General features: G+C 42.4%; 1 protein-coding gene across 1 annotated transcript in view; it reads left to right on the top strand.

The window, feature by feature from the left end:
• Positions 1 to 380: 380 nt before the first annotated feature.
• The window catches only part of TMEM132C (transmembrane protein 132C), a 1,168,692-nt gene continuing 1,147,458 nt past the window's right edge, over positions 381 to 21,614 (top strand). The window contains exon 1 of the mRNA XM_069756040.1: positions 381 to 826. Within this exon, the coding sequence (XP_069612141.1) occupies positions 745 to 826 (82 nt within the window). The 5' untranslated portion in view covers positions 381 to 744. The remainder of the gene's footprint in view (positions 827 to 21,614) is intronic.

Raw genomic sequence — 21,614 nt, forward strand, 5'->3', positions numbered from 1 at the left:
CCATTTGGGGCTTCTCAGCTTCTTTCATCTCTTGATTAACACTAATTCGTGATTAATAAGAAGTTTCCATGGTTACTTAACTTGTAAATCTCCAATATCTTTCTTGTGCGTAAGAAACTGGTGAAAAAGAAAAGAATCTCATCTGCAAGTAAAATAGTCAGTGCCAGTCATCAGGGGGTTAAGCAGGAGCCTTCCAGCAGTGAAGAGGTTAACCCCCGCTCACTCTGCGATCGCTGGACTGAATGAACACATCCACAAGTCTGTGCCCAGAGGCCACGCCCACCGGCCGGGCTCCGCTCCTGGTTGGCTCTCGCCGCTGTCACTCATCACGCCCAGCCCTCCATGCTTTTTACTATGAAATGGGAAGAGTTCTTGTGTTTGGGGAAGGAGATGAGGACCAGATCGGGGAGGGACGAGCTGCGCGACCACCAGCATCTGCTCCAGATGGAGAACACACAAAGTTCTGACTCTTGGGGATCTGCCCTCATCTGTGACACTCTACAAGTACTGACAGGCTGGGGCATGAGGGCATAGGGGGCAGGATCGGCTGCAGCGAGCTCTGGAGCAGGCATGATCGGGCAGAGCGGCCCCCAGGACACCTGGCTCTCTGCTGTGCTGTGATTCCCCAGCAGCACCTACCTGGGAACTTGATCGCTGGGAGCCTGGAGCAGTTGAGGCACCTCCCATGGTCACCAGTAGCCTGGCAGCCTCATCGTCCATGTGATCGGCGTGCTGGGAGCAGCTATGGGCCCCCCGGGATGGTATCAGTGCCCCCTGCACCGGAGCCTGGCCGCACTGCTCACACTGGGGATGCTGCTCTGCAGAGGTAAGCCATGGGGATGCCAGCCTTGCCCTATATCTGCCAGGCAGCTAGATGGAGCCAGTCAATCTCAGTACTCCTTGTAGGGCACAAATGCTCCGGCTGTAAGGCTTCATTGTATGGGCTACATGGAAGTCATACTGAGTATTGGGCACAGGGCAGGAAGCCTCTGCCACCCAGGTCTGTGCTGTGGGCTAAGTACTTAGTGATGTGGGCTGCTACAAGAGGACTACTGCCAGGGGATGGATGATGGATGGATAATAAATGAATGGATAATTATCTACAGCTGCTATATAGTGATGTATATGATCGATTAGATAGATAGGAGATATATATATACTGTATATATAGATAGATGCAGCGTATAGTTAACGTATTGAAATTTACTAATAAAAGATTGTAAATGTTATCTGTTTAGTGATGGGTAGGATAAATAGATGGATAGATAGATGATAGATAGATGATAGATAGATATGGGATAGATAATAGATAATAGATAGATAGATAGATAGATAGATAGATAGATAGACAATAGATAGATAGATATGGGATAGATAATAGATAATAGATAGAAAGATAGATAGATAAATAGATAGATAGATAGATAGATAGATATGGGATAGATAATAGATAATAGATAGATGATAGATAGAAATGGGATAGATAGATATTAGATAAATAGATAGATAATAGATAGATATGGGATAGATAATAGATAGATAGATAGAGAGAGAGATAGATAGATATGGGATAGATAATAGATAGATAGATAGATATATAGATAATAGATAGATATGGGATAGATAATAGATAGAGAGAGAGATAGATAGATAGATAATAGATAGATAGATAATGGATAGATAGATAGATAGATAGATAGATAGATAGATAGATAATGGATAGATAGATAGATAGATAGATAGATAGATAATGGATAGATAGATAGATAATAGATAGATGATAGAGAGATAGATAGACAATAGATGGAATAGACACTAGATAAGTACTTGTGGCTTCTATGTTGTATGTAACTAATAGAAACCCTGTAATTACAAGTATTCTGGATGTCGCTGGCAACTTTCTAACTCTTCCCCAATCACAGAACTATTCTTCCACTTTGACAAACAATCCACAGAGGACCCAGTGCCCCCCTACATGTCGGTGCCAAGTGGCTTCCTAATGATGGCGCTTTCTCAGGGACAGGACGCCACCAGAGGATGATGTTAGACAAGTGGCATCTTTAGATCCCGCTCCTGTTGGCATGCCTTGGTGGGTTCCTATGACCTCAGGGGATTACAGATAAGAGAGTGCTTATTGTTGAGCATGGTTAAATCCCCTGCCAGCCTTTTTTTTTCCCATGGCACTTGAAGACACCATTTCTCCAAGTTTGCATCCTGAGGGGACACAGAGACACCATTTTGTCATATTCCTGTCCCAAATAGGTAGAACTGTGTTCAAGCAGCTATTCAGAATGTAATTTAAAGAGCCAGTCGTGTCCGTTCAGCTCAGGATCATGTATGTGGGAGTCCATCTGCCGATATATATACATCCACACTGAGTATAGCGTGCGCTGATCCGCAGAGACAGCCTGAACTCGCCAGGAGCGCTCTGTGGTGCAGGAAATCACATCTTATTGGAAGCCATGAAAACCCACTGAATGCCAGGACCAGCACAGTAATGTGGTGTCTGCGCCTGTGACCTGGCTGTGTGTGTGCCATGAGCATATTCACAAAGTAGGCACTGTAAATCTGAATGATTCCTTTTCATGCCATTGATTCACGATCACTCTAACATCCATCAAGAACCAATCAGACCCAGAAGACTATGGCCAGAATGGGGGCGACATGGAAGCTGTCTGACCCCCAGCTGGGACACCCCAGTAAGGCCACCTCTGGGCTCCTCACCTTGTGCAGGGGACAGTGTGTTGTGCTGGAGAATGTGAGTGTGATTTATTCAATGAGTTACATCTACAAGAGCGTGGCACATCGCTGGCAGTCATCACTGCCAGCTTCTTACTCAACCCAGATCTTGTCCAGTAGTTTGGTCTCATCATTAGCCACACGAAGGAATAGGGGTCCTTTAAATCCCAAACTGCTGCAGTTATAGGATCGTCTTGTGACGCTTAACTCTTCCATAAAATATGCAGGATCTAATGTATGCCTTTCTGGTATTGTTTGGGAATATATTACATTTATCCTGTACAGTAAATCAATAAGTGATAAAACCCTCCGCACTTAGTTTTTTTTTTCGGAATTGCTAATTTTAAATCATATTTTCCTTATAAGTACCAAAGAGGATACAACAGTTCCAAGGTTATCACAGGAAAACTAGGGTCTTATACCACTATGATTTATATGTACAGAGTCGCGCCAAGCTTGCCAGAAAAGGGGCTCTGAGTTTGTCATTTAGCACAAGTACTGCTGTTTATATATATATATATATATATATATATATATATATATATATATTATATATTTCTTACAAATTGAGGGATCTTAAAAATGTGGCCCAACATACCTTCTTCCCAAACTAAGCGTTTTCTTATTATTTATTCTTATTATTCTTATTTATTGTTAGAACACTTTACTTGGAGCCTTCTGGGTTCACAAAATTCTTGCATAGTAAATTAATAAATTAATATCATGCTTATTTCCATTATTGTAGTATATATGGTAAAGCGCCATGGAATAAATGCAATAAATACGAATAAATAATAATAAAAGGGTTACTTTGGAGGAAGGTACCACATTTGTAAGATCCCTTAATATTTGAGAAAGATTTCCCCGGGAAACAATTGAGCATTGTGAGAGCATCTCGCTGCAGGAGCTCAGATCTGCTCGGAGACCAGCGATTGTGCCCGGATGCCCCCACACCGGCAGCAGCTGGCGAGAGGTCCTGATTCTGGCTCATTGAGATAAAAGGGTAAGATATTAATTTCCTGCCGGGAACGCTGTCTGTGATTTTATACTTCACGGGCTCTTCTGAAAGACCCTGCAAACTTCCTACAATGTCAGCATGCCTGAGCTCCAAGAGAGCCTTAATTGAGTGGTCCCGGCCCCCCTCGTCCGCTCTGCAATCCCTCTCTGGGTTTTGTCTGCTGAACTGCAGGATTAAAGCTTTTCGAAGGATGTGGTTCTCACAAGCTAAATCCCAGAAACCAGTTATTTCTTTTAATTAGACAAGTGGTAATGTAGGATCAACCCAAACATCTCCCTCCACAATGTCTTCACAGTTTATTACGGACCCTCGCATTTTACGTTACACCGTATCGCGCCCCCCGGACGTGTTTCACTTATTAACGTGCCATCTCTCATATTCTGTGGGGTCCATTCTGCTTTGTCAGTTTATTTTCCCCTCAAGAGAAAAAAACAGAAGAGTTTCACATAATGACTTTAATTAAACATTAGGCTGTCTCTTCTGACGGTACCAGGACTTGGATTATTAATACCGCCAAAACACGGGGATCGGGATTCTCCCTGACATTATTACCTGCCCTACAATCTTACAATCCATTTTTACAAAGAATGAAATACACCTAGTTGGGAAAAAAATACACTTTTTCGGTCATGCAAACTATAGCCGTGCACATAATTCAAGCAGTGTCATCTATTCACCCCCCTCCCCCAGACATAATATATTCATTTATGACATTTTGGAATTCTTTTATCATTTGATGGATGATTCAGAAAATTTAGATCGACAGATGGTTGCTTTCACTCAATTGTGATTATTCTATTGCAATATTTCAAGGTTCTCTTTTAAGTGATTGTGTCCAAAATGTGCAGAATTGTTCAGATCCCCCCAAAAAAACCCACAAGCTGCACCTATTCATTGATTTTCTTCATCATTCCATTCTAAAAATGTTTCTAATTTTACAGGGGAGTGTTAGATGGCCTAAGCCCTCCCCGATGAAACAACATGTGCAGTGATGAAGGCCACTGGGCCACCAGGGAGCATGTGGCAATGTAACACTTATCACCGGGGACTGACCCGGCTAAAAACACCCAAAACAAAAAGCTGCTGAGTTTTTCATTGATCTTCAGCTTCCAGTTTCTAAATAACCCCCTGATCAATTAGATCAAGATAAGATTAGATCAAGATAGCAATTAGATCAAGATAAGATTAGATCAAGATAGCAATTAGATCAAGATTAGATGCAGTTGATCTCCAACATCCTCTTAGCAGTGAACAAACTCGTTAAGAAACTTTGTAATATACTTATCAGAAAAATCTATTTGTTTCTCCCCTTATGAGACACTTCACCACTGCCTCCTGAACTTATCATCTACTCTGACAAAAAAATCTGGTGTTGGTCAAAGTAACTGACTGCCAACACAGTGATGAGTCAGGTCACATATACTATTATTAGTATTATTATTATTACATGGATAGGAGAGTGAGTGGGAGGACAGGGAAAAAGAAATACGCATGGTCCTGACTTTTTTTTAACAAGACTTTACCATACTTCAAACCTGGAATCACATCTACACCCCTCAGTACTGCTGAATAGTTTCCTCCATACTGCTTCTGTTTATCTCTGTGTGTGAAATGTACAATTGGTGGAGAAAGGTGTAACTTGATGGACCCAGGTCTTTATTCCACCTATGTAACTATGTATCTTAAGAAATGAAGAACAGGAATTTATCTATTTGTGTGTTGTGCTGTTTATGGGAAACATCATAGTGGCTAACCCCCACCTACTAGCTCAGAGTCAATTGCAAATTAAAGAGGTTGTCCAGCCTCAGAAGAAATGCCTGTAGACACTCTATGTGACTGCAGACTGCTAAATCTTGACAATGTGTGAAGGGTACACTGTCATGATTCCCCTATATTCCCTGTGTGATTGTGTGTTCCATAGGTATGTGATTTGCATACTTGTGATAACGTGCCAACTGTTCTTGCATCAAGAAGTTTTTGGCAATTTTCTGGCGTAAGAAAGTTGTTTGAAATGTCACAAAATGTTTACGCAACTTGTAGTTAAACTACAATTTTGTAACTTTTGCCATTTTTACGCCAGGCTCAGCCAGCTACAGCATTTTGAAAGAGTGGGAAGAACTTTACCTGGAGGTGGAGTAATTATAATTTAGGCCACACAAAATTAATTGGGTCCAAAGTGTTTTTTTCTGCCATAGACTAGATATTGACAGTCAGGGAATGACCAATGACATTTCCTCTAACCACTTTGGATGATGAGACCTTTACGAATTATTTGTCACCAAGACATCATAGATCATCATGCCATTTGACCACCAGGAATGAACAGCTAATTGGACCACCAACTAAGAGGACTCAGGCTGAATGCACTGTTGGCCATAGCAGTATTCCACCAACCATCAGGGCCTTAATACAATCTAGCTTAATAACACCAGACATGCCCAGGTGTACAATGGTCACACTGTAGCCGATTGATCTCTGTGTGGTTTTGGACTACCGGAGTATATACACGCAGAGAATACATACACTTATATTTAGTATCAGATATGTTTCTACAATTTTAGAGGTGTGTCCGATCTTAAGCTTGAAGTATGATTTTTGAATCCCCACATCGCGTGCCCTGACCTGACGAATCTCCGGTGCCGGTGCCAGGAACGGTGGACATGTGACCCCAAGTATATGATTTGCCTACAACCAGTCACATGCCAACTAGATGGATGAGGCCTCGCTCAACGCAAGTGTATTGAGCGAGGCCGGAAACAGTCTACTTGAAGTGTGGGCGTAAATATGCAGATCCCATACTTGTAGTCACATGACTGCCCACTTCCTGCGGCGGCACCATAGAATCCTCATAGCCCGCAGTGCACACGATGTGAGGATTCACGAGTCTGCAGTCGCCATAGGGTTATTGCAAATTTGTAGCTTTAGTCCGGACAACCCCGTTAAACCATTGTACATTTCTATATGTAAAAAAAATTGCTGAATAATTTTCTTTGGTGTGAAAAGTGAGGCATGACCACAATTCCAGCCTTCTGTCCATTTTTATGGTACTATATTGCACCTATGGTTGGATGGATTACTTCTAGGATGTTTTCATCAGTTTCATATTCATTTATCTAGGAACACTACCAGGATTTATTGACACACACACTGCCCTGCTCCAGCTAATATTCACGTGTGTTTAGAAATGCGAGAGCTCTTTTTCACTTCCGTCTTGAAGGAAGCTCTTAATTGGACAAGTGAAGCCTCTTGGATTGGTGCTGTATCTGTCCTCTGCCTTAAATCTGTCTGCCGCTGTCACTTGAACAAGCCTTCTTTGCTGATTTAGATATTTTCCTGTGTCTGATCACCTCGCTTGTGTTACCAGCCGAGCTGCCATTGGTTACATTCAGCAAATTACATCAAATATGTAACGGTCTTTTAACGGAAATTGTTATTTGTAATATTTCTACTCAATTATCTATGGGATTTCCAGGAATATTTCTCTGAAATAAAATTGCACATAGTTGAATATTTTTTTTCCCTTATTTGCTTATTTTATGTATCATCATTATACTCTAGGAGATGGGAATAGAGAAACGAGCTCGGAGAAATTCACTTTGACCTGTGATACTCCATTCAATCTTTCTGGTTTAAACAATTAGGTGCAACATTCTTTCCTTCTACGTAATGTATTGATATGAAACATCTTGAGGACAATAAATGAGAAAAGGCCTGTCTAAATTGACCTTGTCTAAATTGTGGGGGAGAATCGATACTCCTCTCCTGTCCTAAATAGGTGAGCAGATCGCTTCTTTGGTCCAGGTCAGCTGCGCACATTTCCTTATCCTCTGGGATCCCAGGCTCAGCTTCTGATTAGCCGGGGTGGCAAGACGTCACTTGTGCTCTGCACTCCGCACAGATGCCATCACACCCGGGCAGCAAATCCTATGCTACATCGTGGAACCCAAAAGCTCGGTAAATTTGTGCAGTTCCTGTCCACATCCAGAGAGCACTGACCTATTCCAAGGATTGGGGTTACATAAATGCACCAAAATGATTGCACATCCTGAGCTGTCCAAAAGGCAAATATATATCTATATACATAATTGTCTAAGGGTCACTTCCGTCTGTCTGTCTGTCCTTCTGTCACGGTTATTCATTCACTGATTGGTCTCGGCAGCTGCCTGTCATGGCTGCCGCGACCAATCAGCGACGGGCACAGTCCGATTAGTCCCTCCCCTACTCCGCTGCACTCACTGCCCGGCGCCCGCTCCGTAATCCCCTCCACTCACCGCTCACACAGGGTTAATGGCAGCGGTAACGGCCCGCGGTGTAACGCACTCCGTTACCGCTGCTATTAACCCTGTGTGTCCCCAACTATTTACTATTGATGCTGAGTATGCAGCATCAATAGTAAAAATATGTCATGTTAAAAATAATAAAAAAAACAAAAAACCTGCTATACTCACCCTCCGCCGCCTTTGCTGCTCCTCGCCACGCTCCCAGGACCGCTCCATTGCAAGCGGCAGCTTCCGCTCCCAGGGCTGGTGTGCGACAAGGACCTGCCGTGACGTCACAGTCATGTGACCGCGACGTCATCATAGGTCCTGCTCACACCAGCCCTGGGACCGGAAGCTGCCGCTTGCAATGGAGCGATCCCAGGAGTGTGGCGAGAAGCGGGAAAGGCGGCGGATGGTGAGTATAGCAGGACTTCCAACAGGCCTTCGGAAGGTGAGTATATGTTTATTTTTTTAAGTCTCTATACTACGTGGCTCTGTGCTGGGCAATTTCCTACTTGCCTGGGCAATATACTACGTGGCTCTGCTATATACTATGTGGCTGGCTAATATACTACATGACTGGGCAATATACCGTACTACGTGGCTGTGCAATATACTACGTGGCTGGGCAATATACTACGTGGCTCTGCTATATACTATGTGGCTGGGCAATATACTACGTTACTGGGCAATATACTATGTGACTGGGCAATATACTACGTAGCTGGGCAAAATACTACGTGACTGGGCAATATACTACGTGACTGGGCAATATACTTTGTGACTGGGCAATATACTACGTGACTGGGAAATATACTACGTGACTGGGCAATATACTACAAGGCTCTGCTATATACTACGTGGCTGGGCAATATACTACGTTACTGGGCAAAATACTACGTGACTGGGCAATATACTACGTGACTGGGCAATATACTACGTGGCTCTGCTATATACTACGTGGCTGGGCAATATACTACGTTACTGGGCAATATACTATGTGACTGGGCAATATACTACGTAGCTGGGCAAAATACTACGTGACTGGGCAATATACTACGTGACTGGGCAATATACTTCGTGACTGGGCAATATACTACGTGACTGGGAAATATACTACGTGACTGGGAAATATACTACGTGACTGGGCAATATACTACGTAGCTGGGCAAAATACTACGTGACTGGGCAATATACTACGTGACTGGGCAATATACTTCGTGACTGGGCAATATACTACGTGACTGGGAAATATATTATGTGACTGGGCAATATACTACGTGGCTGGGCAATATACTACGTGAGTGGGCAATATACTACGTGTCTGGGCAATATACTACGTAGCTGGGCAAAATACTACGTGGCTGGGCAATATACTACGTGGCTCTGCTATATACTACGTGGCTGGGCAATGTACTACGTTACTGGGCAATATACTATGTGACTGGGCAATATACTACGTGACTGGGCAATACACTACGTGACTGGGCAATATACTACGTGACTGGGCAATATACTACGTAGCTGGGCAAAATACTACGTGACTGGGCAATATACCACATCACTGGGCAATATACTACGTGGCTGCGCAATATACTACATAACTGTGCAATATACTATGTGGCTGGTCAATATACTACGTGACTGGGCAATATACTACGTAGCTGGGCAATATACTACGTCACTAGGCAATATACTATGTAACCGGGCAATATACTACGTGGCTCTGCTATATACTACGTGACTGGGCAATATACTACGTGACTGGGCAATATACTACGTGACTGGGCAATATACTACGTGACTGGGCAATATACTACGTGACTGGGCAATATACTATGTGACTGGGCAATATACTACATCACTGGGCAATATACTACGTGGCTGCGCAATATACTACATAACTGTGCAATATACTACGTAACTGGGCAATATACTACGTGACTGGGCAATATACTACGTGACTGGGCAATATACTACGTGACTGGGCAATATATTATGACTGGGCAATATACTACGTGACTGGGTAATATACTACGTGGCTGGGCAATATACTACGTGGCTGGGCAATATACTACATGACTGGGCAATATACTACGTGACTGGGCAATATACTACGTGGCTGGGCAATATACTATGTGGCTGGGCAATATACTTCGTGGCTGGGCAATATACTACGTGGCTGTGCAATATACTACGTGGCTGCCCAATATATTACGTCACTGGGCAATATACCACGTGGGCTGTGCAATATACTACTACTACTAACCCTGAAGTCATGTTCATCTTCGAAAACGAAGAACGAACATCACTTTGCATATCTGTGCAAAATTAGACTATAATAAATTGATAAATCACTAAATGTCCAAATAACAAAGGGCACTTCCACAATACTAAGACACAAAGTCCCATATCAATCATGATGGAACTAAGAAGAGATCCCACAATTGAAATATAAAATCATTTTTATTAGTAAATAAATATAAAAAGACAGAGAGTAAATTCAAAATCAACAAAATACAGTACTAAGGGACCCCAAACTAATATAGTAACAATGGGCACATAGATGCAAAAATCACCTGCATAAACCATATGCTAGAAGAAGGCTAACTATAATAACGCCTTACAAGTGCTGATATCAGTGCCCATATGTCTCAGAAGCTGAGCAGCATATAATAGAAATCACCCGAAACAAAGGTCTCCCGACCAATATAGTACTCCCCGATACAATTATGCTTGCCACAATGGGCCAAAAGGGCAAACAACCTCAACAGAGAAAAGGGGAACATATAAAATGAACAAACGGGTGTATATTACCAGCCGCGCTGCTTCTCACCAGGCGTCCCTTCACCCCGACACGCGTTTCGCCGCCAGTTTCTTCTGGCGTCCCCCATCTATGTGCCCATTGTTACTATATTAGTTTGGCGTCCCTTAGTACTGTATTTTGTTGATTTTGAATTTACTCTCTGTCTTTTTATATTTATTTACTAATAAAAATGATTTTATATTTCAATTGTGGGATCTCTTCTTAGTTCCATCATGATTGATATGGGACTTTATATAATAAATTGATGCATAGTGACAGAAAACAATGAATATGTGATGGTTGACTTAATGACAGCCTATAAATAATAGAAAATATTTACAAAGAATATTGATTGAAGATGAGTGAATCAATTTGATGCAAATTAAATTTGTGTCAAATTTTAGGAATTCTCTGAACCCGGCAATTTTGGATATTATGTGAATCACTTTGCTTGTATTGCCTAGAATGGCCATTGCCATTTTACACATTGCAGAAAATTGTATCTGCTAAAGAGGGATCCGGTAGCATCAAACGGTGCCTAGCGGGCTTCCCATATTGCATTGCAGCTTTCACATCACATGGTATAGGACAGGTAATTAGGAGAAACTATCATAGCCTGTATAAAAGCAGAAGGAGGAAATTCAGCAGCCATTTTGTGGTGATTCTGGATCATGACAGCATGTCACAGCTTGCAGTTTAGCCATAGAGATAGGGAGAAGAAACATAAAACAATAATTAAACTGTACAGATATTTGTGACAGTCTAAAAGTGAAGAAAAGTTCTCTCATCTGTTTACCAATTGTTATATACAGTATGTTGAGGTCACTTTAATATTACCAGTGCTGTATCTGTGCTAAAGAGATTGAACAGGGTAGGACACAGTCCTAAGAGACCTCAGAGTGTTACATATGTCTTGTCTGGCCAGTTTCGATTTTACTCCATTGAAAATTTTCTTGGAAAACTTGACAAAATTGTTGAACTTAAAAAGCATGTACATCATGGCTGCTGTTTTTACATCAGATGTTTCTGGAAAAAAGATGGTATCGCAGTAGTCTGTGAAAGGTTGTTATGGCATTCAGCAATGAACATTAAGTGGCACTTTGCTTTGGTAACCTTTCGCCGGTGATAGATAAGATGACCAGTTCTACATATTGTTCTCTCTTAGCTGTGGAAAAAAAAGCTTATTTTATACTAGATGGCAGCCCGATTCTAAAGAATCGGGAGTCTAGAATCCATATATACTTTATTTATTCAAATGTAAGAATAATACAATTAATAAATAATAGTAAGAAAGAACAAAAATAATAGGCAGTATATGGAGAAAACACCAAACAAAAGTTCAAAATTGGTGTGAAAATGTCACTGAACCACTTCACAACTAAATATATATAGTTTTGGTAAATGGTATTATCATTTTTTTGACGAAATTCGGCAGGAGCTTGAAGAGCAACGTCACTGGGCCCGCCTCCATGCAGTAGAAACTTGCTGTGAGGTAAAAATTCAAAAATCACACCAAAATGGCGGGCGGAGTGTGTCACAGTACGGCACGTTTCTGATTGGTCGCTCGCAGCAGGCGGCAACCAATCAGACACTGGACACTGTTGACGTCACTTATCTCCGGACATTAGCTCCGGACATTAGCTCCGGACATTAGCTCCGGACAAAGCCACGGAAGTTGGCACAAATTGCAGGAAGTAGTATTCTAGGCAATTATATATTAGAAGTGCCAATCTCGCTGGGTAACAGAAAAAGAGTGAAAACATTTGGATGCAGCTGAATGAGAGTTCATTTAAAGCTTGAAGTGATGTTGCTGTCAGATGGAACATATGGAGGCTTCACAGCTCCAAATATCACACAGGCATTGAGATCATTGATCCTGGAAGTCTTTACTGTATAGATGCACAATGCCAGTAGTGCAGATGTTGTGTCTGCACAATAATGATGATGATCAGTTAGACCAAGGCTTCTGTCTCACAACCGCAGTAGTGTACAGAGAAAAAAATGAGTTTTAAAAGTGTTGATTCTGTTAATACAACATACACCGTGTTCCAAATTATTATGCAAATATTAATTATGCAAATTGGATTTAAGTGTCATAAAGATTTCATTGTTTTGTTTTTCAAATAAACTCGTGGATGGTATTGTGTCTCAGGGCTCAATGGATCACTGAAATCAATCTTAAACACGTGATAATAAGTTTTCCAGGTGATTCTAATTAAAGGAAAACTACTTAAAAATGATGTTCTACATTATTAAGCAGGCCACAGTTTTCAAGTAACATGGGAAAGAAAAAGGATCTCTCTGCTGCCGAAAAGCATCAAATAGTGCAATGCCTTTGTCAAGGGGTGAAAACATTAGATATTTCCAGAAAACTTAAGTGTGATCATCGTACTGTTAAGAGATTTGTGGCTGAATCTGAGCACAGTCGTGTTCGTGCTGATAAAGGCATAATGATGAAGGTTTCTGCCAGGCAAGTTCATCGGATTAAAAGAGCAGCTGCTAAAAAGCCTTGACAAATCAGCAAACAGATATTTGAAGCTGCTGGTGCCTCTTTAGTCCCTCGAACCTCAAGATGTAGGATCCTTCAAAGGCTTGCTGTGGTGCATAAACCTACTATTCGGCCACCCCTAAATAGTGTTCACATGCAGAAACGGTTGCAGTGGGCCCAGACATACATGAAGACTAATTTCCAAACAGTCTTGTTTACTGATTAGTGTCAAGCAACCCTGGATGGTCCAGATGGATGGAGTAGTGAATGGTTGGTGGATGGCCACCATGTCCCAACAAGGCTGTGACGTCAGTAAGGAGGTGGAGGAGTCATGTTTAGGGCCGGAATCAAGGGGAGACAGCTGGTAGGGCCCTTTAAGGTTCCTGAAGGTGTGAAAATTACCTCTGCAAAGTATATAGAGTTTCTGACTGACAACTTTCTTCCATGGTATAAAAATCAGAAACATGCATTCAGGAGCAAAATCATCTTCATGCTGACAATGCACCATCTCGTGCTGCAAAGAATACCTCTGAGTCATTGGCAGCTATGGGCATAAAATGAGATAAACTCGTGGTGTGGCCACCATCTTCCCCTGACCTCAACCCTATAGAGAACCTTTGGAGTATCATCAAGCAAAAGATCTATGAGGGTGGGAGACAGTTCACATCATAACATCAGTTCTGGGAGGCTATTCTGACTTCATACAAAGAAATACAAGCAGAAACTCTCCAAAACCTCACAAGTTCAATGGATGCAAGAATAGTGAAGGTGATATCAAAGAAGGGTTCCTGTGTTAACATGTAACTTGGCCTGTTAGGAGGTTTTGGAGTTAAATAGCTTTTTTGCTCAGTGAATGTGACCTCCTAATGCCGCAAATTCAACAAATGAACATTTTCAGTTCTTTAAAACATATCAGATGTTCTACTGTGCCTAATAATTTGGAACAGTGCATTTTGAGTTTTTATTTATTTTGGAGATTATACTGTTATCATTGGGAGGTTTCGTCAATAAAATTTGATGTACACTGTAACGGGTGATGACTTTTATTAGACTGACTGTCATTTTCACCGACCATTTAGGAAAATCCGAGAAAAATATAATTTGCATAATAATTTTGAACATGGCGTATAGTCTCATAGCATTATATATTTTTCTAAAACTGTCATGCTCAGGTTGAGAGACCCGCAGCCAGTCTGTACATTACAGTCCAATCTCGGACCTATTTTCATGGATGTCTGAATGCGCCCTAACCGTAAGGACTCTGTATACCACTACAGGGCTCAGAGGGTTCTCTGGTGCCCATAGCCCTAATGAAATAAATCTTACTGCAAATCGAAGCAATTTGTACAAAGCAGGGTAGGCAAAGAAAGCTTATTTTGTCATGGAAATTGTCTGGTATTCCATATATTAGAAAATTCTGAAAATCCAAACAGGGATATCTGCAATACTATTATGTACCCTGATAACTTTTATTTCAGGTAGAATTACCTTATAAATCATATTTCATATACAGGTGAAAATTAGACTTTGCTAAAATACGTCACCACTTGCTTGATTAGTCTTCTGCATGCCAATTGTATACACATGACTATACAGATGAAAAAAATCATCATTTTTTTATGGACCGTAAAATGGATGATTTTACATGCACATGTGTGAACCCAGCCTACGACAGTCTCCTTTGATTTTATATTCAGTATAAGGCTGCGTTTCCATGATGACCTATTTGCGTGTTTTTGACTCTATGTGTTTTTGCTGCGTCAAAAAAGCAGTGTCTACAATTTTAGCAAAGTGTAAAGAAATGCAAAAGCGCAATAGGGTCTTATCCATGTTAAAAGTTTGACGAATAAAGGTAGAACCACTCACCTTATGAGGTTGTGAGAGATCCAACACTTGAAAACCAGATGGAACAGCTTCCACTAAGCAATAGATTTAAGTAACAGGATTGGAAGTGTTTCTGTGCTCTCCAGAATACGAGGCAATTAGTGGAATGATAAAATTGTAGGCTTATTGTCAATGCGTTTCAGAGTCCACTGACTCCTTCTTCAGGACAACCAAACATTTATTTATGTATGGTTGTCCTGAAGAAGTCGGTGAACTGTGAAACGCGTTTACAATAAGCCTACAATTTTATCATTCCACTAATTGTGACTAGTTATGAGCGAGTGTGCTCGTTACTCGAGATTTCCGAGCATGCTCCAGTGTTTTCCAAGTATTTTGGGTGTGCTCGTAGATTATGTTTGTGTCGCCGCAACTGCGTGATTTGCGGCTGTTAGACAACCTGAACATATGCAGGGATTGCCTGTTTGTTAGGGAATCCCCACATGTATTCAGGCTGTCTAGCAGCCACAAATCACGCAGCTGCGGGGACACAAACATAATCTACGAGCACGCCCAAGATACTTGGAGAACACCCGAGCATGCTCTGAAAACTCGAGTAACGAGCACACTCGCTCATCACTAATTGTGACGTATTCCAGAGTGCAGAAACACTTCCAGTCTTTGCAAAGTGGATGGGATTTATAGAAATCTTGGGCCCACTGTGCTTTTTAACATAAACTGACCTTTTTCAAATTCGCAGCATGTCGATCTCTCTCACGGGTACACTGAGTTTTCGGTGCAGAATTTCCCCATAAACTTGCATTAGGTACAGGAATTCCGCAGGTAAAAAAGGCACCTGCATTTTTAGTGCATTTCTGCTGAGGAAATGTATCAAAAATGCATATAATCCACATCTACATATGCCAATAAAGTTTTCTCAAAGCTAAATACAAGGAAGTATCAAAAACAAAGCAGCTTTATTTAAAGGGAACCTGTCACCCCCAAAATCGATGGTGAGGTAAGCTCTCCGTCATCAGGGGCTTATCTACAGCATTCTGTAATGCTGTAGATAAGCCCCCGATGTTACCTAAAAGAGGAGAAAAAGAGGTTAGATTATACTCACCCAGGGGTGGTCCCGCTGAAGTCCGGTCCGATGGGTGTCTCAGGTCCGGTCCGGAGCCTCCCATCTTCATTCCATGACATCCTCTTCTGGTCTTCACGCCGTGGCTGTGCCGTACTTTGTCTTCCCTGTTGAGGGCAGAGCAAAGTACTGCAGTGCGCAGGCGTCAGGACAGGTCAGAGAGGCCCGGCACCTGCGCACTGCAGTACTTTGCTCTGCCCTCAACAGGGCAGACAAAGTACGCCGCAGCTGCGGCGTGAAGACCAGAAGAGGACGTCATGGAATGAAGATGGGAGGCTCCGGACCGGATCACGACACCCATCGGACCCAGACCGCAGCGGGACCGCCCCTGAGTGAGTATAATGCAACGTCTTTTTCTCTTTCAGGTAACATCGGGGGCTTATCTGCAGCATTCCAGTGACAAAACAAACAGAAATGCAATAAAAAACCTGCAAGTAACCTAATTTAATAATTGGAGCAGAATTTCTGAAGCGTTAAAAATGCATGAAAAGCTCATCGTGGGAACGTAGCAGATAAGTTCCCACAATAAGTTTGTTAGTGTATGCACCGAGTATCGTTGGTGCTCGAGTGACATGTTTGAGTCACCGATGCCTCGTGTTTCGTGGCTGTTAGACAGACACAAAACTTGTGGGGATAGCCTGACAAACATGAGCAATCCCCGCATGTCTTGTGGCTGCCTAACAGCCACGAAACAGATGGCTGAGGGGACTCGAACAGTCACTCGATAACCCGCGATACTCAGTGCATACTCGAGCACCCTTGGCAAACTCGAGCCCTTGCCCTCATCACTAGAGGCAACCATTGAAAACAGCTTGATACAAACCTTTAGAATGACGTTTCCATGAAAAAAATCTGAATCTATATGTAACTTAACTTCGTACCGCACGTTATACAAAAAACAACCTTTAGATGCTTTTGTGATCACCTGCTTGTTCACTGACAATGGTTTAGCGCCTCCACAAATTTCCATGGTCACAGGACACAACACCAGACTAGAGATCCTTTACCATATTCATGGCAGCCGCCTCCGCTGTGAGATTTGTTTTAGAATCACGTCCACATTATACAAATTTAACACGCAGAATAAATAACCACTGTGCTGAAGATAATATGATATTGACTTCTTGGGCTGTGTTAATTTCAATTGATCAACACAGCATGGAGAAGTCATGCAGAATGTGACAGACCGCCTACCGTCGGCAGAAACAATGCTCCCAAGTAATACTACTTTGTTAACTCGGAGGGGGGTTCTTTTGGGGACTAGATTTATCTGTATTGCTGGATAGATTTTTGGATGTATGACTTTACGAATATTTCAGCAATGCCAGTAGGGCTTCTCTTGCTATCCCTTTCCTCCCCGGCATCATAAGTCTTTGCCACTGTGTTGAATCATAGTGCACATCCTACTCTATTATAATAAGTTTGTCTCATAGTCGTGATTCATAATTATTCATTGCACTGAGAAATGATTGTGCTTGGTTACAGAAGAGTTTACAGATATTTATGGAGAGATCTGATATCCAAGGAGTTAAATGTTATTGCTGAATTGCTGGTCTGTTCTCTAGTTGCTGGTTGCTGCAGCAGGGTGCTCGCCAACCCCATAGGGGGCTCAATACGGACTCCGCTTCTGTAGTAGCATTAAGCGAATGAATCTCCAAGGGGAAATGTGAGGAAACACGGAAACTACACACAAAACAGCTTATCATGTCCATGATGCTAATGTTACTGCAGCTCCCGGTACAGATGTTTGGAATCTTATCCAGAAAGTTATTAGTATTGCAAATGTTCATGTTTGGGTATGGTCACGCAAAGGTCTTTCAATTTTTCGGTATGGACTCCATACCAAAACCCACAGCCTGAACCCGAACGAATCAATGGGGACCCAAACTTTGGATCTGGGAAATCTCTCTCTTGCTGTCTCTCACTCTCACTCTCGCTCTCTCTCACTCTCTCTCACTCTCACTCTCGCTCTCTCTCACTTTCTCGCTCTCTCTCTCACTCTCTCTCTCTTGCTCTTTCTCTCTCTCTCTCTCTATGGATTACGGAAACAGACTTTTATAGGTCTTCCAGGAGACGTCCGCGTTCAGAGTTCAGCACTGGACACCGGTATGAACCCCGAGCTATACATTTTAGGTTCGCTCATCTCTGGTCTTGATTTTTCACCCAAAAAAAGCACAAACAAGCTATAAACAGTATTTTAAAGATATTGAACATTAAAGCAGTTGTCCACTAGTTAAAACAAAAACATAAAAATATTTTCAGATATTCTAAAACTAAAAAATGAAAATAAAACAAAAACTGCAGACCTTGCCTAATTGTCCTTATGGGCTGCCAGCAATGACATGACAATGACTGGCACAAACCCAATAAGTAGAGTCCTTGTGCCTTATTGACCTGACTGAATAGCAGATGAGCCAATAGAATAGATAGCAGCTGACAGCACTCTCAATAGGGGCGCCCGTTCAACATCCAGGGAACCGTCCCGGATCCAATATAGTCAGAGAAATGTAAAAGGAACAGCGCTCCATCCGGGTGTAGATTTTCTTAGAACAAATTTATTAAAGCCATAATCCAGCAACGTTTCGACCGGTATGCGGTCTTTATCAAGCATATAATACAACAGGGGCAGCCATCTTAAATAGCAAGGGTGCCACATAGTGCACCAATCACCATCAATCACCACCCCCCCACAAATCATAAATAACTCCTAGAAAAAACAGACATCAATGTTCCATATATACAAGTATCACAAATAAACAATCTTATAATGTATAAAACACCACAAAACGCCGTCCAGATGCAGAGTTAATCCTGTGTTCATCCTGAATTCATACGGTGTTCCTTCCTGTATATCCGTTTCCATAGGGACACTAAGCCAATCATAGGATCCGGTACCGGTACGTCCATGTGTCCAGGGGCGATCAACCAATTGTGTCCTCCGATCCATGTAGTCTCGCAGAGGTCACCCAATCCAGCACCAGTCATTAGAACAATATCCTATCCGGGTCAATAGACTCCCCAATTAAAGCGCATAAATCCGCGCAGCCGCACAGGCACTGAATGAGACACCGCTCACGGCCGTGCCAGCGACCCGCCCACCGGACATACCGCGCATGCGCAACACAGGCACTCAGAACCCAAGCGCCATATGTGTGCGCAGGCGCACCACGCCGATGTTCGGACACCGCCACAGATCCGAAGACGCCGCCCATTCATGTATCCTGAGTGCGCAGCGGCCACCAAGTGTGCGCACTGCCGACAGGTGCATAGAAGGCACCGGTGGTGATGCGCACGCGCATCACAGTAAGGGTGAGCTTCACAAGAATCTTCATTCTATAAACCGGATACAAAAGGCGCAACCCTCATAGAGGACACTAGCAAAACCCCACTCATGTACAAAGATCATACCGGGAATAACATATGAACAAAAGTAATACAGAACATATGGAAAACCCCACCAATCCCACTACATAAAGGCAACATATCAGTAAATTTACACGGCATTAAATGTGAAATAAAACCACATAAACTATCTAGACACTGAGGCAATCAAATAGCACAATGGAGACAGGAATAACAATGAATATCCATTCATTCATATTTCTTACAAAGGAAATCATTCCGATAATAGAAGATCCATCTCCATCAGCCTTTGATCGTCCCAGTGTCTACAAAAAATAAAAACATGACATAAAAAATGTCAAATAAACAAATGTCTATTAAAAACAAACATATACTGACGAATTCACTGCACAAGGGAGTAGAAACCAGATTAGGCACAAGATAACAGATTGAAATCCAAATTTAGACCCTTTGGTTGTAACGTCCCCAATGTGTAGATCCATCTCATCTCTTTTTTCTTTAATATTTGCACCCTATCACCACCTCTCCTTAACATGGGGACACTATCAATGACCCGAAAGCGAAGTTGGTTAACAGAGTGTCTCATTTCCATAAAATGTTTAGGGATTGGTAAGTCTGTCAGGCCTGTTCTTATTGTACTTTTATGCTTGCTAATGCGGATTTTGACTGCTGTAGTTGTCTCACCTATATACGCCAGGCCACATGGGCAAACAATCATGTATATTACATAATTAGACAAGCAAGTATACCTTTCTTTCAAACAGATTTTTTTACCAGTATGAGGGTGATGAAAAGCATCACCCTTCAGCATGTTGTTGCAACAGGCACAACCCAGACACGGAAAATTACCGAGTCTGGTTGTGCCCAAAAGTTGTTGTACCGGGGTCCTCTCAGAACCGACGTCAGACCTCACTAATTTGTCCCTTAGATTCCGCCCCCTTCTGAACGACATCATCGGTGGTGACCTAAAGCCCTCAATGGCCGGCAGGCCACGTTGGAGAAACGACCAGTGTCTCTTCAACACCCATCCAATCTGGTTACTGGCAGAGTTATAAGTGGATACAAAGGGGATGCGCACATCAGGCTGTCTATTAGGTGGTTTCTTACCAATCCCATCTCGTGATATACCGCGGGCCTTAATCCTAAACCCATCCACCACCGTCCTTGGGTATCCCCTTCGTAGAAATTTTCCACACATCTCCTCCAGTCTTCGATCTATTCTCTCCTCATCAGACACGATGCGTCTGACACGTATGAGTTGACTCCATGGAAGGGAGCCCACCATTTTCCTAGGGTGATTACTATCAAACAATAAAAGGCTATTTCTATCAGTCCCCTTGATGTAAATGTCAGTCCTCAACATGCCTCCCTCTTTGTAGACCAAGGTGTCCAAAAACTGTATCTGAGTGACAGAATGGGTAAGGGTAAACTGCAATTCGGGGTATACACTGTTGATCTCCCCCCAAAAATCCTCCAGTCCTTTCAACTCCCCATCCCATACAACAAAAATATCATCAATGTAACGCCACCAGGCTCTGACGTGGCGCCAGAAGATAGAACTGTACACGAACCTGTCCTCGAATACCGCCATATAGATGTTAGCGTAAGTCGGGGCCACATTGGACCCCATGGCGGTACCCCTAAGCTGCTGGAAATATTCATCACCGAAGAGGAAAAAATTCCTCCTCAGGATGAACTCCAGCAGCGTGAGGACAAGCCGTGCACATTCCGGGGCCACGTCAGAGCCCGATAGCCCACTGGACACTGCTTCTAGCCCCTTCTCATGCTCAATGGATGTGTACAATGACGTCACATCGAACGAGGCCAGGATAGTAGAATCAGAAACCGTTACATCACGGATTTTATCAAGAAAATCACTTGTATCCCGGATAAACGACTTAGTTCTCACAGCAAAAGGTCGCAACACTTTATCCAAAAAAATCGCCGTATTGTTAAACAATGAACCCCTACCGGATACT

The sequence above is a fragment of the Ranitomeya imitator genome, chromosome 1 (genome assembly GCF_032444005.1).
Source record: "Ranitomeya imitator isolate aRanImi1 chromosome 1, aRanImi1.pri, whole genome shotgun sequence".
Lineage (NCBI taxonomy): Eukaryota > Metazoa > Chordata > Amphibia > Anura > Dendrobatidae > Ranitomeya > Ranitomeya imitator.